This window comes from Solanum dulcamara, chromosome 2 (assembly GCF_947179165.1).
Source record: "Solanum dulcamara chromosome 2, daSolDulc1.2, whole genome shotgun sequence".
NCBI classification, from domain to species: Eukaryota; Viridiplantae; Streptophyta; class Magnoliopsida; order Solanales; family Solanaceae; genus Solanum; species Solanum dulcamara.
Genome location: NC_077238.1, coordinates 80596048 through 80616907, shown reverse-complemented (window position 1 = coordinate 80616907; position 20860 = coordinate 80596048). Strand labels below are relative to the sequence as shown.

General features: G+C 30.7%; 1 protein-coding gene and 1 pseudogene across 1 annotated transcript; both read right to left on the bottom strand.

Moving 5' to 3' along the window:
• Positions 1–5254: 5254 nt before the first annotated feature.
• LOC129873711 (transcriptional adapter ADA2b-like) lies at positions 5255–10949 on the bottom strand (annotated as a pseudogene).
• A 3171-nt stretch (positions 10950–14120) lies between these two features.
• LOC129880993 (CASP-like protein 2B1) lies at positions 14121–18926 on the bottom strand. The gene is made up of 3 exons (XM_055955285.1): positions 18640–18926; positions 17012–17144; positions 14121–14717 (listed from the first exon to the last, which is right to left on the bottom strand). Exons 1-3 carry the CDS (start codon positions 18861–18863, stop codon positions 14469–14471), a joined length of 606 nt encoding a protein of 201 aa, XP_055811260.1. The 5' UTR covers positions 18864–18926; the 3' UTR covers positions 14121–14468.
• Between the last annotated feature and the right edge of the window lie 1934 nt (positions 18927–20860).

Below are 20860 nucleotides of genomic sequence, written 5' to 3'. Positions count from 1 at the left end.
CCCTGACTTGAAATTCACCCGCTTATCCGGTGTATTATTGTTGTTACTCTTATCGAACAGTATAACAGCGATAAATGATTAATGCTTCTGGTTACAAATATATTCTCAATAGTACTAGAGATTTCTTTAAATAAAAAAAATGGAATATTATTCAGGGATACTTTGATTGCTAAAAGATTGGACGGAAAGTGGTGCATATATAGGAAGTTTCTAGTGTTCTGCTCCATAAGAACCAAAAAGAGGGAACAAAAGAAGTTGATTCTCACCTAACCCTACCATGAGTTCATGTATTAATCTTTAAAAATACTGTTCATGTATTAATCTTTATAACAATTATTTTCTCATAATAATATCTCATCAAAATAGACAAATTTTCTTTAGAACCAATATTTAATGCTATATTTTACCCCTTATAATTATTGTAAGTTCCAACGGAATATCTAAAACGTCAAAAAAAATTGTGAATTTGAAAGGAGAAATTAAAAGATGAAGTTAGGAACTTAGAGCCCGCGCTTATAAGTTGCTTATAAGCTGTTTTTAGCTTTTATAAGTGTTTGACTGACCAATTTAAAGTCATTTTATGCTTAAAATAAACTCAAAAAAATAATTGAATTTGTTTGACTTAGCTTATTTAAAACAACTTATAAGCTGAAAACAGCTTATAGGCAGCCATTTTTTTAGCTAACTAATTTAGTGTACGTGCTTTGCACGTGTACATAACGTCAAGTCGACCATTAATAAAATGATATTCAAGAAGATTAAAATTATTAAATCACAATAATTGACATTAAAATAAATGTTATATATATTTAAATAATATAAATAAATATTTATCTCAAATACGTTATTGTCTATTGTGTTTCATGTGGTCTTTTTTTTTTAATAAATAATTTATTGTTTATGTTATTCTTCGTCGTTTTAGTTGTTTATCATTTTCAGATAAGAAAATAATTTATATAAAATTAAATCTTGATCGATTTTTAATTCTTAAATATTAGGACAATAAATATTGTTTGAAAGATTTAAAATCAAAATCTTAATTGATTTTAAAATCTATAATGTTTGATGCCCGTTATTAGCTATGTTTCTTGCACTTTATTATCGAGTTATTTTTATTGTAGTTTCCTTTTTTTAGCATGCTTTAACATGTTCTCTATAGTATTTCGACATGACTTTTTTATGCTAGTTAATTCTTTTTTTCTTTTTTAGCCAAATGTCTATCAAAAACAACTTCTTTATCTATAGTGTTCTCAGTTACCCTCTAACGTGACTTGAATATTCAACCTACCGATCAATGCCAGAGGTTATCAACTATTTGAGCAAGCCTCATTTGTCTATAATGATTTCATAATTTTATAATAGTGTAGATTTAACGAAAATGACAAAAAAGTGTGAATAAAAAGAACACTCAATTAATCGGAGGAAAAAAACTCAAAATATGTTGTTCGTATTTATTATTTGTCCTTTGTCGAATTGTATAATTAAAAAGAAGGAAATTAACGTAAGTTTTAAGCAAAAATGAATTAAGATCATTCAATATTTTTTTCTTGTACACGTTTGTGAGTAATTGGACTTCTTTTATATATTTTAATGACGATTAGTGATTAGTTAGTTTAATAAAGAAAGAATTGCTATAAATTAACAAAATTGTAAGTTATTTTAAAGTCTCAATATTAGGGTTTTTAATATAATTCAAATAAGAAAAAAAAAAGCAAAAATTAAGTTAATTTTAAAGTATTAAATATTAGGAGTTCAAACATCTTACAAATAAATAAAAATTTAATATTTATAACTTTAATTGATTTTAAAATCCTCAAATATTAGGATAATAATTAATTTGATAATTATTCGAAAGTTCATGGTCAACATTTATCATTTTAAAAAAGTTACACTTTGTTTTTAATTTGAGTTATAACTTAAACATATTATTTAATAAGATTTCTTTTAACTTTTAGTCATACTCCCGTTATATAGGTAGGAATCCTAAAGTAACTGGAAGTCTCTCACCTTCTTTTTTGTTATATTTAAATTATAGAAATTCTATTAATGAAATCTTAAAGTGACATATTTATAATTGACTTCAAATTATTAAAAATATTAGTCAAATTGATTTTATAGTATTTTAGACTTTTAAGTCTAAAGCAAGTGTTTTAAATGATCACCGTAAGTAACTCATTTATTTTTTTCAATAATTTGATGTTTTTCTTTCTATATATACAAAGAGTTCTAAATCCAAAAGTAACTGAAAGTGGTCTAAATATTAGAAAAATAATTAAATTAGTATTTTTAAATATTAATAAATAAAAAAAAATGATATTGTCTAAATACTTTCTTTGCACGTGTGTGCCACGTCGATAAGAAAATATTGTACTTAGAGATATGTTAATACTGAAGACAACAATTTATTTTATTTGCATTTCATATAAAAGTTTTATAGATAATGTTCTTGGTGTATGATGTGTTTCATGCGCATATTTTATTTTAATGAGTACATAATTTTAAAAATCTCATAAATAGTATTATATTCGTTTTATTTATTTGTCTAATTTTGACTTGACACGAAGTTTACAAAAATAAGAAAAATAATTAAATCATATTATTATGTTGTTTGAATTATTGAATCATAAAGTGATATTGATTGTTGAATCTTAACATATTCTACTTTTTTTTAATCCAACAATTTAGATTATTTTCTGAAGCATCAACCTAAAATGACAATTTGGAGTATGTTTTCTAAATTTGTTTTGTTATTCTAATTAAATTTTATGTTTGTGTTCGTGTTTTATGGTATTTTTCATGTGTTTTTTAATTGATTAGATTTTAATTTATGAATGCTTTAAATTACATTGGATTTATATCTTCTTTTGTGTGTAATTTGTACAGAACATTGAAAAAGAAGTACAGTTATACATTTTTATCCTTCCCTTTTGATGTTGTTGGTTTCAAATAATTGGCTGATATTTATTTTGACATCCGTTGTTACATATTTTGTAAAGATACAGTTCACCGCTACTTTATCTAAATTCACCCACCACCCACAACTATCAACATCGTCAATTACCGCCACCTACTATCCACAACCACCATCCTTAGCCAACTACAACCACTACTATCGCCAATCACCGAAATCAACTGTCATCACCATTATCCGTCATTTTCTATTATCACCACCAGTATTATTACATCCACTAATCAATATCAATAATTATTATTTAAGTGAAATTATAAATAAATATGTATTTTTATTTAGTTTTAATTTAAAATTTTAAGTTGATCTCCATTAAATTATGTGATATATCATAAGCAACATGAAAACTGAAAGAAAAAAAATAATTAAAGAGCATCATAAGAAATTGAGAAGTCACAACAGAGAACATAAAGTTAGAATTTTGCCACTAAAATCGAAAGTGAGCTTTTTTGAACTAATACATCAAACCGTATTATAATTTAAACCAATAGAACTTAGCTTGAAATACATTCACAAAATCGTGATTCTTCATTTCTCTTTGCAATTCCTTAACAGCTTCATCAATATCTTCATTATTTTTACAACACATTATTTCAAATATAGGGTGATTAGTTGCACACATTTTGAATAATTATATGCAATATTACAATTATATTCAATATTAAATGGTTTTACGAAGAGAGTATTTAATTATAAAACTTTTAATTGATTGTATTGATTTGAATAGGTTATTCAACTTGACAAATTAATTGATTCTATAAATAACAATGTAACTTTGTCATAGTATCATTTATAATGCAGGGTTTCAGTATGTTGATATATACTCCCACCTTCTTTTTGGACTTTTCACCTTTAAAATTGAGTTGATCATCTGAAACTACAATACTAAATCACAACAATCAATACTTTGTAGCATGATAAATAAAATAATTAGTTGATGCATAAAGCTCAGATATGATGCAAATATGTTATACTGTGAAAGACGTGTGTAAAACAAAGATTTAGGCGACGAGATTAAAACTTGATACATATAATATAGATGTTCTGCATTCATACACAATGTCAAGATTCATATATCAATATTTGTATTAATGAATATGGAATGAAAAATACTAATATACGATATTTTGTAGATTAAAATAACATAGGTAAACCTAAATAGTAAAAGAATTATAAAACTAAAATGACATTAAATAGTAAAACTTAACCTCATATTTTTGCTTGGAAGTTTAGGTCGAATAGTAGTCCTAAATCTAGAGCCCGTTTGGATGGGCTTTAAGTTGGTCAAAACCAACTTAAAGCCCCATTTTAGCTTTTGGACGTGTTTGTTTACTGCTAACTTTAAGCCATAAAGTTCTTAAAGTCAGTCAAAAATAAAAAGTTAGGATTCCTAACTTTTTTTGCTAAGTGCTTAAAGTCATTTTCTTTGACCATGGAAATTACTTTTATATCCCTTATATTTTAACTAAATTCCCAAACTGCCTTTTTTATTCTTTTAACCCTAAAATTCACATCATTTTCCTCATTTAAGCACTTTTATCCAAACACCCAACTACTTATTTATAAAAATAACTTTCAACACTTTAAAGTTCTAAAAGCACTTCATACATAAAAGTTACTTTTTTTTAAGACCATCCAAACGGGCTCCTAAAGTGATACTAAATTAATTTTTTTTTAAAAGGACAACATCAATATATTAATTGGTATAAAGAAATTCTACTCCGAAAGTGAATCCTAAAATTAAATAAATAAAAAATAAATAATAATTTAACAAAAATAGTGAAAAGACGATTTTGTTTAAAGTGCAGTCTTTTAATGAAGGATAAAAAGTTCAATCAACATTTTAAAGGTCTTCATGCTTTTAATATAGTATAAATAATCTAAAAATAACTTATAAGCTGCTTAAAATAAGCTAAGCCAAACAGACACTTCATTTTATCATTCTGCCATTTTTACCTCACATTCCATCAGCCAATTCTGTCATTTTGAGAATTTAACTCAAATAATTTTTTTAAAAATCTTTTATAACCTAAAATTTTGAAAATTCATCTGAAAAGCATATTTTGATAAAATCATAAGGCCAGGAAAAAGAAAATCACTAAGAAGCTACAATATATAAATATTTTGATCTCTTGGCATCCCAAGGGAATTTCTTTTCACCAGAAATGAAAAGAAATAATATAAACAACGTCGGTTGTGGTGGGATGGTTGTGATCCCTCTACCTTTAATTAGAGGTCTCAAGTTCGAGTCGTGGAATGAAAGAAATCTTGTTGGGAGCACCGCTCCTAGAATGTGCCCTGCTTGCGCGCAAAATGCGAATCCAGATTAGTCGAGCTCCAATATCGATACTGGACAACAGGGGAAACCCTCAACCCACAAACACAAAAAAGAAATACTATAAAATTGCCAGAGAACTATATAAAAGAATAAACTGGGAGTAATTTAAACCTAAAAGATTAATATCTGGACAAATTTTTACAAGGGTGCCAACTCCTTTCTTCAGAAGCATATCATAAGCTCTATCTAGTTTAGTTGCATCTATTTGGAACAAGGGATAAGCATCTGATTTTCTAGTGATATTGCCACAATAAATTTGTATTGTAAGGTCCTCTTGCATCCTAAGATAATGATGCGGCGATAACCTGATTTCTCGGCATAGTTTTTTCTCCTGCAAGCAGAAAAATTCACACGTGAATCGCTAGAAACATTTCAAGAGTATGGCTAACCCAACCAAAATCAGAATAACAAAGTAAAACATATTGTGATGTAAGTTTGTTATTACTTGCATTCATGCATCACGTTTCATGTGTAAAACTAGGTAAAAGAACAAAGTGGTCTATTATCACAACAACTCGACTTGAAACAGGTGAAGTGTATGGCTAAGCCAACCAAAATCAAAATAACGAAGAAATAGACATTGTGGTGTAAGTCTTTTATTCCTTGCATTCAAGCATCAGGTGCAAAACTTGGAAAAAGAACAAAGAGGTAACCAAGTTGTATTGGTCTATTATCACAACAACTTGGCCTGAAACATGTAAAGTGTATGGCTAACTCAACAATGAAAATTTTGAAAACAGACAACAAAGCAAAAGACATCGTCATTTCAGTCAATTATTCCTTCCATTCAAGCATCTGGTTTAAAACAAAGAATAAGAAGAAAGTGGTTACCAAGTCGTATTGGACTGGTCTATTATCACAATTCAACTTGTACGCGGGGTTGTTGTGTGTGTGTGGGGGGGGGGGGGGGCTATGCCGTGTGTGCGCGTGAAAAGTTTGTATGTGCAAACAGTGTGCCACTGGTTCCAGAACCATTTAAATTGAACTGTTCCATTTACAGTCCTAGACACAAGTCTTAAGAAATAAAACAAGTTATAGATGCTGAAGAATTCCTTTCAAAAACAGTAATCTGAAAACTTACAGGTTCAGATAACAGCGCTCCTGCAGAAAAAGCTGCAACACCCGAATCGGTGACGGGACTCAAAATCGCCTGGCTACAAGGTTTTCTATTTGAATGTATTCCAAGTGAGTCAGAAGAAGCAGGCATGTTCGGGCTTTCCTGGCTCATTGGACCAATCTGAGAACTTTCTTTTCTCGGAACACCACCTTCAACTTCCCTCATCCTTTTCCTTGCTAAGTATCTATCAACTTCGGCAGATGAACGACAACCAGCAGCTCTCGCTTCCTGCATAATTTTGACAGGGTAGAAAGTTATTTCCTTTTATTTTTATAACTCCATGGTGTCTCAGAGTAAAATCCTTGCGGCGCTTTCTTTCTTCAAGCCTGCCATTATTCGTTGAAACATACTTGACTCTGAAGGAATACGATAACTGAAGAAACAATGAAACATGTGATGGAGGAAAGAAAAAGTACCTCTTGGAATAGATACGCAGAACACGCAACTTAAGTTTGCGCTCCTCTTCAGTTTCAGTTTCCTTGAATTCCATATCAGCCAATACTTGCTCCGCATCATTATCATATTCGGATCAAATTGTTGCCTCTTGGGGATATATTCACTTAATTTCATCAATGAGGATCCATCATCCTTCAAAGACTTCGGTTTCTTGCCTCCAAAATTTCAGCCTGAATTATCTGCCAACAATAAATTTACTTTAATGTACACACTATTACATGTTGCTTCATTTGATCTGTTTATCTTGCTGTTTTGTTATTGTATTTTCCTTTCTATCATGATTTTTCTACGCTTCTTTTGAGCCGAGGGTCTATTGGAAACAACCTCTCTACCCTGCAAAGGTAGGGATAAGGTCAGCGTACCTTCTAACCTTCTCAGACCTCACTTGTGGGATTATACTACTTATGTTGTCGTCGTTGTTGTAATGAATTAATTATAACTGAACAATTCCTTCACAAATTTTTTCAGTGATGAATGATAAATTGCCATACCTTCCAATTTGAGAGGTTCATTTTGGTCTTTGATTTGCGTTTTGCTGGATGGCTTTTTTATGCCTGTGATTCCTGCAGCATTCATGCTGTTAGTGGCTCAAAAAGTCCATATCGTAAAGCAAACCCTACATTCATATAGGACCAAAAAAAGGGTCTTACCCGCATTGGATACAGAAGTTAAACGTCCTGACTGACCAATTTTATGAGTCTTCAATTCTAACGGCAAGCATGCAAGAAGAAAGTGAGTACTAGCTGATTAAAACAGACAAAAGACAATAAACCATGTACACAGAATATAGAATGTGATATTCATACTTGACTCGAGACGGAGAGAATGATTCATCTTTATGAACAACTTCACCAAGTGAGGAGAGTCCTGTAATTGCCACAAACATCTAATGTTACAAAAGGTTGTAAAAATTGATTTCACAAAAACAGTAATAGAGAAAATCAAACATCTTTTCTATTGTTTCTGTTTCTCTGTTTTCTTCTTCAACATTTGCTGTCAAAGTTGATTTTCCCGCAAATGCTGAAAAGTTTTGAGGTTGTGGTTAAAGCTTGATTAGTCGTCCAAAAATGGCTATTTGCCAAATTCTCCATCGAACTTTGCAGTGTTACGCACAGCAGATCTAACACAATTGGGGCTTACAAACAAACCTAACCCATTGGATCAAATACACATTATCTAATCACAATTTTTCTGATAAAGTATTCATCCAGAAGACACAGTCGATTACAAAATCCATACTGTAACTCATTTCAAAATCCAGAAGATGCAACGAATTACAAGATTTTCTATCACACCATATCTATGGAAATTTTTCAAAAGAAATTTTTATGTCCTCTTTACTCCTGTATTTTACTTTTAACTGCTCTGATATGCGTTACTCGGATTGAGGGTCTTTCGAAACAGCCTCTCTACCTCCTTGAGACAGAAGTAAGGTCTGCGTATACTCTGCCCTCCCCATATGTCGTTATGGGATTACGCTAGGTTTGTTGTTGTTGTTGGTACTACTATATCTTTATGGGAATTTTTGTTTTGTCTTTCATGAATTAACAAAAGTAAACACCAAAACAACCAATAAAAAAAGGAAATAAATTAATGTAAATTTAGCTTTTAGTGAATGGAGGAGTTTTGAACTGGAGAGTATTGAGTTTTGGAGTGATTTATATTTTATAACAACCATTAATATCAATTCAATGACAAACAAAAAGAACAAAACCATAGTTACATGTCTTGTGGGAGAAGACATACTTTCCTTGTCACAGTTCTTATCTCACTAGTTGACTATCTCAGTCTTGACCATATCTCAACATAGTCTAACAACATTTTCTGTAAATCAGTTTGTACCGATTACCGGCACTACTACTAAATTCACAAAATATTATATGCTTGTATTATTGGTTGTCAAATTTTGCCAACAATTCTTCCTAAATGTTTTATTAAAACTATTTACTTAGCATTTTTCAATTTGATTTTCCCCTTGTACATAAGATAAATGCACAGAGATAATTTTAAGAGTTACAATTCTCCCTGTTCTTTCATTTTAGCTATGGAAATCAAAAATTTAGCTATTTAGTTTTGATACATGCATTTACAGATCCTGAAGAGTTTCTTTCTATATAGTATATATCAATTTTGCCTTTATTTTATTCCATACTTTCTCAAACATGAAAAACTACAACAACAGCATACCCAGTGTAGTTCACAAAGTGGGGTTTGGAGAGGGTAGAGTTTACGCAAACCTTACCCCTACCTCAGAGGTTGTTTTGCGATAGATACTCGATTCAAGAAAAAATGTAATCCACAAAAAAAAGTAACGGACACACAAGAAAACATGAAAACAAGAAGCTAGTTTATCTTGATACATGAAAATAGATAAAACACATCCATATAGAGATTCTAAAAGTTTTCCGTCATCTGCTATTTATTAGAGAATTTAGCTTTTAATGGACGGGTTTTAAACAATATAAAAAGCAACAAGTGACCATTTGAGATATTGTTTCCTATTTATTTAGCTTTTAGTTGATAGACATTTTTATTAGTACAATAAACTGACACACAAAACACTTCTATTTGTAGTACAGATAGAATCATTTCACAGGCCACTGTTAGTTATTTAACGAGATATCTCTCGAGACCATGACTTATGTTGCAGCAAGCATCGTTTTGTTATTCTAATGGTAGAAGACCAGGCTCTCAAGATGAACAACCACGGAAAGTAACTAGAGAATTCAGAATTGAGAATTACATTCCCAACCTTTCTTATCTGTGAAATTCCCTTTAGCCATGGCAAGGAGTTCCTTTCTGCTTTTCCCCATGACGTGAGTCATATCCTGGGAATGGAAAAGGAAAAATGCAGGTGAAATGGTGAATCAAAAGAATTAAACTTGCAAAATATTTCTGATAAATTTCTTACAGGTAGAGGAAAGTAAGGTGACTCTAAGTATGCATCCTTAAAATGGTCAACACAGGCTTCTTTTGTCTTCGTTCCGACATGATCACCTACTTCAACCCAATTACCCATGCCATACATCTCAATTCCCTAGGCATAGCAAATTCAAGGAACCAAGACAACAAGAAAAAAATGGTATTAGCGTTATGATTACCTAATGGGAAAAGTAAAATGTCAAATTCACTAATAAATAAGACACGAGGTGTCCAAAAAACAGGGTCCTTAAAATAACACCTCAAGAAGCAACATCTCTTCATCAGCTTTCCAGTCTGGGCAGATAAGCGGGAAAGCTAAGATGTCCTGTCCAAAGACACAACGAAAGTCATTAAACAATGAACCAATTTTGATACCTAGTGCTAAAAAATGAACGTTAGCACCCAAACAGGCGCGCGGGGAAACAGATAAAAATACGAAATAAGCTTCTAAAAATCATGAGTTAACAAAAACATCAAGTCCATGCTGTAGTGCACTTTTTTTTCTTTTGGCAGGTGGAGCTTTTCATATGTATTACAACTGATACGACAAGCTTGAAGAAAGAACTAACCATAGTACCATACTTATCAATCAAAAATAAATAAAGAAGAAAGAAAGAACTAACCATAACCCTATAGTGGTGATGGCTTTTGTGAGGATGCACCTCAGCACCTCATAAACTTTTCACACGCGCATAACGAGTGTATTACACTTTCTATGTCATGTAAGCAAAAGATGTTAAAATGACATAGCAGAACCTTAAATGTGGTGTCTAAAATGAACAAAGTCTAGTTAAGGTGTCTAAGTGGAAATTGGTGTCAACTTTAAGGGTCACCGATGGGTTCAGCCTTTTGAATATCACCCTTGTTCTTGTACAATGGAACCATAGTACTCCACCTTCATTCGTCGGGCATCTTAGCCGTCTTCAAAATCACATTAAACAACCTAGTCAACCACTCCAAATCTACCTCGTCAGTGCTCTTCCAAAAGTCCATCGGAATCTCATCAGGCCCGGTTGCTCTCCCCCTCTTCATTCTGCTAATAGCACATCTAACCTCCTCAACCCTAAAACACCTGCAATACCCAAAGTCCCGAAGACTATGAGAGTACGGCAAATCACCCAATACAATGTCTCTGTCTCCTTTTTCATTTAAGAGTCCGTGGAAGTAAGTTTGCCACCTTTGCTTGATAGAGGACTCATCCACTAGCACTTCGCCTTCCTCGTCCTTGATGCACTTTACTAGATCCAAATCGCGTACTTTTCTCTCTCTCACTTTGGTGAGCCTATACAATCTCTTATTTCCACCTTTTCCCCCTAACTCGTCATATAAGCATTCAAAAGTTGTTGTCTTTGCACTGACTAATCATTACCAGGGCCGACTCAACAAGATTGGAGGCCTAAAGCCAAACTTTAGAGAGGGGCTCTAATATTTATTTAGTTAGTTAGTTTATTTATTTATTTTAAAAAAAGAAAGATCGTCATATTTATTTTTAGGAATGCAACTATTTAAATTATTTAAAGGTTCTTGATTATCGAGACTATGTCACATGTTTCACCAACTTCTTCTAGATACTCTTCTTGGATGTTACTATCATCTAACTCAACTCTATTGCTAACTTATTCATTTGAAGATGATTCCAAATAGAAAAACTTCAATCATTTTTCTTTGTTTGAAAGGAGAAAAAATATATTTTTCAATTCAAGATTTTTATTTTTTGTTAAAAATCTCTCAAGGGGTCCTTTTGGTTTATTTTTCATGTTTTCTCTCTTTTTGTAAAATCGGGTCATAATTTCTAATTGATACATTTAAATTAAATAAATTTTAATAATAACTAAAATAAGAATATATATACTTATGAACTGAGAATATCAACAATAATAATTTTTCAAGAAAAACTATAAAATAAAGTTAGAATAATTACCTGACTCAAAAATTTGATAAGTTGATATAAAGATATCGAAATAGTATTGCACTTCTTCAATATAATAATTACTTATTGGCTTGTTGCATTTCTTAAAATTTTTAAAAGATACCAAAAAGTAAACTTTGTTCTTTTGTAACTTGTAAGCAACAATAACTCAATAAGTATTGTATGAGAGAGTTCAATATTAAAAATAAAAATAATAAAATAGAGAATAAAAAAGATGAATATAAAGTAAATAATAACATAGGCTCAAATTATTAGGAGATAACTAAGGAAGTACAATTTCCACATAAGGAAACTGTTCCAAAAAATTATTATATTTTCCTACAAAAGTGGAAACTAATAGGCACTTTAAATATTAGTTTTTTTTACTCCATACCTTTGTTTTAAAAAAAAGGTAAGAAGTACATATGAGTTTTAAAAAAATACAAAAAAAATACATGTACTTATATATATATATATATTTTTAAAAATAAAGCCCCAAAAAATATGGAGCCAAGCAATGACTTTAATGGCCTAGAGGTTAAGACGGCACCTATCATTACCAATAAAACAGTCTTTACCACAAAAAGAAGATAAACCCAAAAAATTAGTATTGCACCTCTATCATTGCGCCAATGTTGGTCCTCGCACAATAAAAGCATATACTAGAGCTAATTCTCAACATATGACTAATCATTACCAGTAAATCTAGTCTTTACCACAAAAACAAGTTAAGCCCACCAAATTAATACCAATTACTAGTTTGAAACCTATAACTAAAAGATAGACAATTGAATACTCAATGGCAGCAATAAAAAATTAATCTTTACCAGAAAACAAGATAAGCCTCACAATTTCACTCTCATTAGTAAGTAAAACCTACAATTAATAAGACTTTCATCTATTGACTAAAAATTCAAATAATTACCACAAAAACTAGAAGAAGAAAAAACCAAGAATTCAACACCCATAAACTAAAAGATACACAATTGACTACTCAATGTTAGCAATAAAAATTTAATCTTTACCAAGAAAACAAGATAAACCTAAACAATTTCACACCCATTAGTACTTAAAACCTATAATTAATAACACTTTCAGTTACTGACAAAAAAATTCAAATAATTACCACAAAACTAGAAGGAGAAGAAGAAAAAAAAGAAGAATTCGACACTCATTAGTAGTTTATACAAATTAAAAAACACCCATAAGCTAAAAAAAAAATACTGTTAAAAATTCCCACGAGAGCGGCCCATTTAATTCTGGAAAAAAAAGGCCCTAAAATTCCAATGTGATTGACTATTGGTGATAATGATTGAAGAACCAGAATTAATTTGATGAATTTAACAGTAAATTTTCCCAATTTGGGAATTTTGTTGATACAATTATTGGATGTTACTCTGATTTTTTAATTTTTTTTGAAAATTGTCGGATAAATGAATTTAGCTTTCCCCGACAAAGTCCTTTTTTCAGATAAATGTTTTTATTTTAATGTTGTTTTGTTTTTTTGTATTTTTTTCAGCGCCTTTTGGTAGCCCGTAGGAATATTTGAAGCCATCCACGACTATTACATTAGAGTGATAAGTAATTCTTTCATTATTAAGTATGAATCTTGAATTCGAGCCATCCACATGAAATTTTCTTTATCATTAATAGAGCGTCAAAATAAATACTAAATATCAAGTGATTTTTTTTTTCGTTTTGATGGTGTTTGGTTGAAAAAAGTTGTTAGAAAGTAATTTAGGAGAAAATTGGTATTTTAGATAACCTTTGAAAAAAAAATATTTTCTGTTTAACCAAAGAAAACTAAAAATGGTGATAAATGCTTTTTGTGTTTGAAAAAGTAAATTTAATTAATATTTCGTAGATTTTATTTACATGAAAATCTTATGATTTTCCGAGTCAATCAACTTTTTGTTACTATATATTCCTCATCCATGATTCAATTATCGAGAATAATTTGATATAATTTCAAAATTGAAGCTAAAGCCTCATGTCACGAAATAAATATTTTGTTTTCAAATTAACTCTGAAGAATAATCGAGAATCGTCTTTCTATAAAGAATGTCTCAATTTTTTTTTTAAATAATATAATTTTCAATTGGCAAGGCTTTCTTTAGATAATCAAATCAAGCCACTTAACAGCTAATTACAGGTAGTGTGTATATATATATATATATATATATATATATATATATATATATATATTTTGTAAGTTACAATTTGTAACACTACAAGGAGTATAAAATTTCCCCCATATGATCAATGTATATAAGTTAAAGACTCTATTTATACAATATAGTTTTAAAATAAGAAACAAGGTAAAGTATAACTCAATGTATATAAGTTAAAATTCTTTGTTTATACGATACCCATCGTAAAATTAAGAAACAAGGTAAAGTATTACTAGATGTGTATAAGTTAAAATTCTTTGTTTATATGGTACACGAGTAAAATTAAGAAACAAGGTAAAGTACAACTCCACCAACATTAGTCTTTGATTTATTTTTTTACAAAAGAAAAACCAAAATCATTTTATTATACAACAATACAACATAAGCCAACATAGTACAAAATACCAAATATCCACCAAGTTACATATCTTCAAGGTCAAGATGAAGCTGCTACTACTCTACTCATCATCATCTAACATTACTCCTCTTTTTTTGATAATCGTAGTATCGAGGTCAGCTTATGCGTATCTCAACTAGTTTCAAGGATACCTGCAATTAACTCTGTCCATTGATGCTCGGACAGAAGATCATCTAGCATTACTCTTTCCTCCGTTGTTTCCGTACAAACGAAAGAGACTGAATGCTGAAATACCAGAGAGGGCAATCATGCTAAGGCTAACTATTACAGAACTTGCAAGGCCTTCTCCAACTTGGTTACAAAATTTGCCATACAAATTGCAAACTTTCATCCATTGTAGCTCTGGTTGACCAAACTTGGAAATTACTCCAGACTGTGCTGCTGCCGCCACTGCAGCCAGAATCAAGTAGGCCATCAACTGCACGTGAAAAAGACGTTGTCACTGTACTTTAATCTATTGTAGTACGTAACTTGTATTTTCAGATGACTAGTCACACTTCTTTATGAAGCGTTGCCTGTAGTTATGTTTTAGGTAACTGATAGTATAAACAAAAAATTATACCGACAACCTATGAAATTAAATAAAAATTAGTCCAAAGACACTCTTTTAAACTTTGATAATTACAGTCCTGTATAAGGTTAAAAGGGTATAATTTTAGTATTGCATTGCAAATGAAAAGTAAAAAAACTAAACATAATACATAAATAGACACTCAATCTTGGCCGCCTCAAGAGACAAGTAAGCACAAACTTTGAAAGTGCACATTAGACACCTCAACTCGGTCTCAACTAGCAACTAAACACTCCAACTCGTCAACACTGTGTCTCGTGGACACCCGCTGCTGATTTGACACACAAATTTTAGAGTGTCTAGATGATCATTTTATAAGTTGGAGTGTTCAACCGACACAATGAGGACGAGTTGAGATGTTTAGAAGTGCATACTCAAAGTTGGAGTGTTTAGTTGTCAATTGAGGCCAAGTTAAAGTGTCAATCTTTATGCCAAAAAAAAAGATAGTTAGAGCCTATTGAACTACCCTTTAAAGATGGCCAACAACATTCAACATTGAACTTCCTAACTGTTAGATTTAGGGACTAGAAATAGTATTCAAGATTTGACGGATATTATAGGTACGATGATTTATTTATTTTTCCGTTTATTAGGGGCACGTCTCAATTCTGAAGTTGAGGAAACATGGTTATATAGAAGACCCCAAGTGGTTTCAGACTGAGGCGTAGGCGTTATTGTTGTATGTCACTCTGAAGGTTTATGCATTATGAACTATACAACTGTTTTCCAATATAATGTCCAAGACATAAGCAATTGGGACCACAACCACCAGCTTATCTGGAGCATTCATTTCATTTTTAAAGTGCAGAGTGCATTTAATATTGTCATCCAGTTTTTGGTGTCACAATTTATGGTAGTGACTTTAACCATTGGCCCCAAGAGTTGATAGACTAAGAACTTGTTCTTAAAAGACAGCATTAGATGGTATTAAATGCTCATCCAGCGCATTTCCGAGGAAATTGTTAAACAACAACATGCCGAGTGTAATCCCACAAGTGGAGTCGGGGGAGGCTAGGATGTACCCAGACCTTACCCCTACCTTTGTGGGGTAGGGAGGTTGTTTCCAGGGAAATTGTTAGATGGAAAAAATGCAAAAACAACATAGCACCCGTCTTGGGCCTTCCAAATTCAAAACCCTCACACATTTGCAAGCAAGGGGGTTGATTTAGCGGTCAAGATAGTACGGTCATAAAACAAAGAAAAATTGTCCTGTTTTCGGTATGTATGCTAGGTTCTTGCATTACTTAAAAGTCTTAAACTACTCAAAAAGGTTCCTCAGGGACTCTTGCTATGTAGAGAATAGTAATAGAATGATTTTTTTAGTCAGGACCAGTAGCAGATCTAGCAAGTCCATACCATGTCTTGGTTTTAAGGTGGATTATTGATGCATTTTGGACCGGATAACCAACCCGATCCCTCCCTTGTTTTTGTCAAAGTTACATTTTGGTTAGTAATATATTCTTTTTGGTGTGTAACACGACTAAAAGGAAAAATGAAGTCAAGGTATCGCACACGATATGCAGGATAATAAGAGAAAGAAAAAGGAATACAAAATCAGGTACCAAAAAGGGATAAAAAAATTAGAGCACCAAGAATGACATATGTGAACGTACCAATTACTAGCACTAACACATGAATCCTATTAGAACTCCAATGTCAAGCATATTTGAGCGAGGTTGAGTTTTTTCGCCCCAAAATTTAGCAATGTTATCAAAAGCAAAAGCACAAAAGAGCTCTAAGGTCTGTTGGGGCTTTAAGCGCAAAACACAAACAAAGTATGAGCTTTAATTAAAAAAGACGCAAAGGGAGAAAAATATACAAATATATATGTTTAGTCCAAGACTTATAATTATAAGCTTGAATGACAACAAATGAACAAATTAATTGAATTTTTTTTTATGATAAAGTGAAATATCAATTGTTTAGTGTCTCCTCTTCAAAAAGGGGCTGATTGGCAAGGAAAAGCATGCCTTGGAACCTTGATGACAACACAGAAGCACACTGGTGTCCCTAATGGAGCTTCAAAGAAGCTCAATATTTCCAAATAAGTAGAATAAAAATCATTTTTAGCACTTAAACTAATCAACCTTTTTTTATCAATCAGAATTCAGAAACAAAAACTAAGTAGGAATATCATGTACCTGATCACCAGAAAAAATAGCCCAAGCCAAAGGCTTATTGAAAAGAACACTTCCTCTAATCATACTGAAGATGCACCTTAGAACCTGAATCAGAGAGTAAGCAGCAGCTAATCCATTGGCTATCACTAAAAATCTGCAAGAAGTTGAAAATCTTTAACAAAGTTCAAATCTTAGGTGTGTTTGGTACGGAGAAAATTTTTAATTTTTCCATGTTTGGTTGGGCTTCACCACGAAAACTAGTTTCTTAAAAATGAGAAAAATGACTTACTTCATGAAAATAAGAGAAACAAATTTCATAAATCGCATTCCATTCCTCTCCATCAACAAGCATACCCCATTCCACCCCCACCCCCAAACCTCGTAACTACCGCCTCCACCCCCCACCCCCCGCCACCGCTGCCCATAGTGTTTGCTTAGATAATATATAAATATTTTTGAAACAATAATTTCTATTTACTTACTGAACACCATAAAAATAAGTAAGAAAATCACTGATTTTTCGAAAGTATTTTCCTTCATACCAAACACTGAAATACAAGTAAAACAAACAGAGAAAAGGGAGAAACATCACTTACACAAAATCTTTAACAAAGTTCAAATCTTTAACCTTTAGGATGGGTTTGGTTGGAAGAGAACATTTACAAGAAAATATTCTTAATGTTACTACTTATGTTTTATTGGCCAATTATTCTAAAAAATTATGTTATAAGTTACATTTAACATTTATTATCTCTTCCTTACCCTCCAACAAATCACACCCCACCCAAAACCATAGACCCCATCCCTATCACCTTCAACTCCACCAACATAGTATTAGCTTAATTATATACAAATGCCTTTGGATAATATTCTCTGCTTAATTACAAAATACAACAAAACAAGTAAAAACCTTTCATTCTCCAGAAAAATATTTTCTTTCATACCAAACACACCTTGAAACAGAAGCTACAAAAAACAAGCAAAAAAGCAGAGAAAAATCATCACTTACACAAGAACTTTAGCAAAGTTCAAATCTTTAACCTTTAGGGTGTGTTTGGATGGAAGAAAACAATTTCAAAACAATATTTTTCAATATTTAGTTGGTATTTGTAAGTGACATTTTACACTAACTATCCTCCAACACATACCACATACTCCCAACTCCACCAACATAGTATTTAGCCATTGAATAATATCTTCTGCTTGATTACCAAATACAAGAAAATAAGTAAAAACCTTTCATTCTCCATAAAAGCATTATCTTTCATACCAAACACACCCTTAATCTTTGAAACACAAGCTACAAAAAAAAGCAAAAAATCAGAGGAAAGTGATAAAAATCATCACTTACATAAGAACTTTAACAAAGTTCAAATCTTTAACCTTTAGGGTGTGTTTGGTATGGAAGAAAAACATTTTCAAGAAAATATTTTTCAGTATTTGATTGGTATTTTCAAGTCACATTTCCACACTAATTATCTCATCTTTAACCTCTAACAAATACCCCACACCCCCAACTCCACCAACATTCAATATTTTCAAATACTTACAAGAAAATAAATAAAAACCACCCATTCTCCATAAAAATACATTATTTCATACCAAGAACTGGAACAAAAAGAAAAAAAAATTAAAAAAGAATGACTTACACAAGAACTTTCATGTCAGTGAACTTAGCTTCTTTCTTGATTGAGAATATAACTTTAACTTGACTATCAGTACCAATAAGAAGAGCACCAACAATTGCTAAACCTAAAATTAAACACCTCAAAATTAGCTCTGTTATTCTCATTCTCTTATCAATTACTTTCAAATTATTCCCATGGTGAACTGGAACATTCCCAGGACTCACTCCAATACCTAAATAACTCATAATTTTTTTACACTGAAAAAAAAAAGCTTAGTGAAGAGAAAATTTAATTGTACTATAAAGAAATTTGTAGCCCCTATTTGTGGCCTTTATATAGGAAGGATTTTTCCAATGAAACTTTACTTACTTAGTACATTTTTGTTTTTAACTTTTTGTGGCATTATTTTAATTTTGATTTAATTTATTTATTTTATTTTGAATTATAATATTTAAAAAATTAAATAAGTAATTGCATTTTATAACTTTAAACTAAAGTAATGTCGAATTACTATTAAAAAATTACTATTATTTCTTCAGTTTAAAATATTTAATGGCTATTTTTATAGATATTTTGATTGAATCTATGAGAAAAAATAAAAAATATAGGAAGTTTCAAATATTTCAGTGAAAATTTATTTTTTATCATGTATTTTTCGGGTGAATTAGTTCGATGGAAAATGAGTGAAAAAATTATGTTATATAGCTAGCATAAATTTCCTACTTATTCGAGGTGGGAAAATCCTTTGTTTCTAATAGTTAATGTATCAAAACATTCTTTAATCTGTGATTTTAATCATGTCATATGAAAAATTAAAATTAAAAAACTGTCATAAAAATGACATTTTTTTTTTTAAAATGTAAATAAATAAATTGAATCATGCTGAACAGTATTATAGCGGTGGAGCTGAGCTGTAGCACATCTGACTTCTTCTTCTTTTTCCTTTTTTGGGGGGTTTTATATTCGATATTTGCCATTGAAAATCGAATTAATCTGAATTTGCATTAATTAAGTCCTTTTTAAAAAAATATTTTTTTCTTAAATAAGTATTATATAATGTATTTAGTGTAGTTTTATAAGTAAATTTTGAAAAGAATAAAATGTAAAATAATTTTTTAAAAAAATAAAGACTGATTCGAGAGCAAGTGGTCCTATTTCAATGGCTTTGGCATAACACAACCAAAAAGAAATTGTTTGTTATGTATTATTATTAATAATGTTTTTCCATACGATGGCGTTTGACCAAATATTATCATTGGTCCAATGCTTCACATGAAATCAATAATTAGAATGTGAGGGATATATGGTGTGTACATAGTAGACTTATATATTCACATGATATTAATGGCAAATAATATTTAGGAGCGATAAGACAATGAATGATGATGAAATGGAGGCTATTTTTAGAAATTTATATGATAAAAGGTGTTATTAAAATTTAAAAATAAGTTTCATATAATAGTAGTTAGATTGATTTTTTTATATAAGAAAGAGTATTGGTCAGTCAAGAATTTTTTATGTCTAGAACATATAAGTAATAAAAATAAAGATGTTAAAATGAATGTGTGGGCAAATTAGGAGTGATTAGATTAGGGATAAAATGAGTAAAGCGATATTGAAATGGTTTGGACAAGTAAAAATGCGATGTGCAAATGTCCTAGTAAGAAGGTATTAGAAATTGGATATAATAGGAATGAGATAAGTTAGATGATAGATGTAAGTTGAAGAAGTATTGATTGAGAATGAATGATTAGACTGCACATGATATAATTTTAGCTGACCAAAGACATGCGATCTTAAATAAGAGGATATATAAGTCGCGTATAATTAGGATAGAAGGTTGGTAAACGTGATTAGACTTAATGATAGTTTGGAGCACCGATATACCGTAGCCCGTATAGTATTATCCTTAATTCATGTAAAAAAAAAAAATTGTTATACCATTAATTGTTTATTGTGTTTGTGATCACATTATATTGTTGATGTTATTATTTCTTTTTGTCGTATACTACTATTTTTTTATTAGTTCTCATGTTTTTTTCACTTACGTATTTTTTTCATTACTATTTTAATTTATTATATTTGGATTGAAGGTCCTTCAAAAATAATTTATGTTATTGTTATTATATAAAAATTGTTATTATAAAAAAAATACAAATTGTCTTTTGGTTGTGTACAAACGAGAGAAAAATACGTCACTTCATCATGCAATAAAGGAGGACAAAAAACAATAATCCTTGCA

Excerpts from the sequence above, each read along its gene's own strand:
- LOC129880993 (XM_055955285.1), bottom strand. The coding sequence starts at position 18,863 with ATGAGTTATTTAGGTATTGGAGTGAGTCCTGGGAATGTTCCAGTTCAC. Across the intron at positions 17,145-18,639 it reads ACTGACATGAAAGTTCTTGT|ATTTTTAGTGATAGCCAATG; the intron begins GTAAGTCATTCT and ends AACTTCTTGCAG. Across the intron at positions 14,718-17,011 it reads CTATTTTTTCTGGTGATCAG|TTGATGGCCTACTTGATTCT; the intron begins GTACATGATATT and ends TTTCACGTGCAG.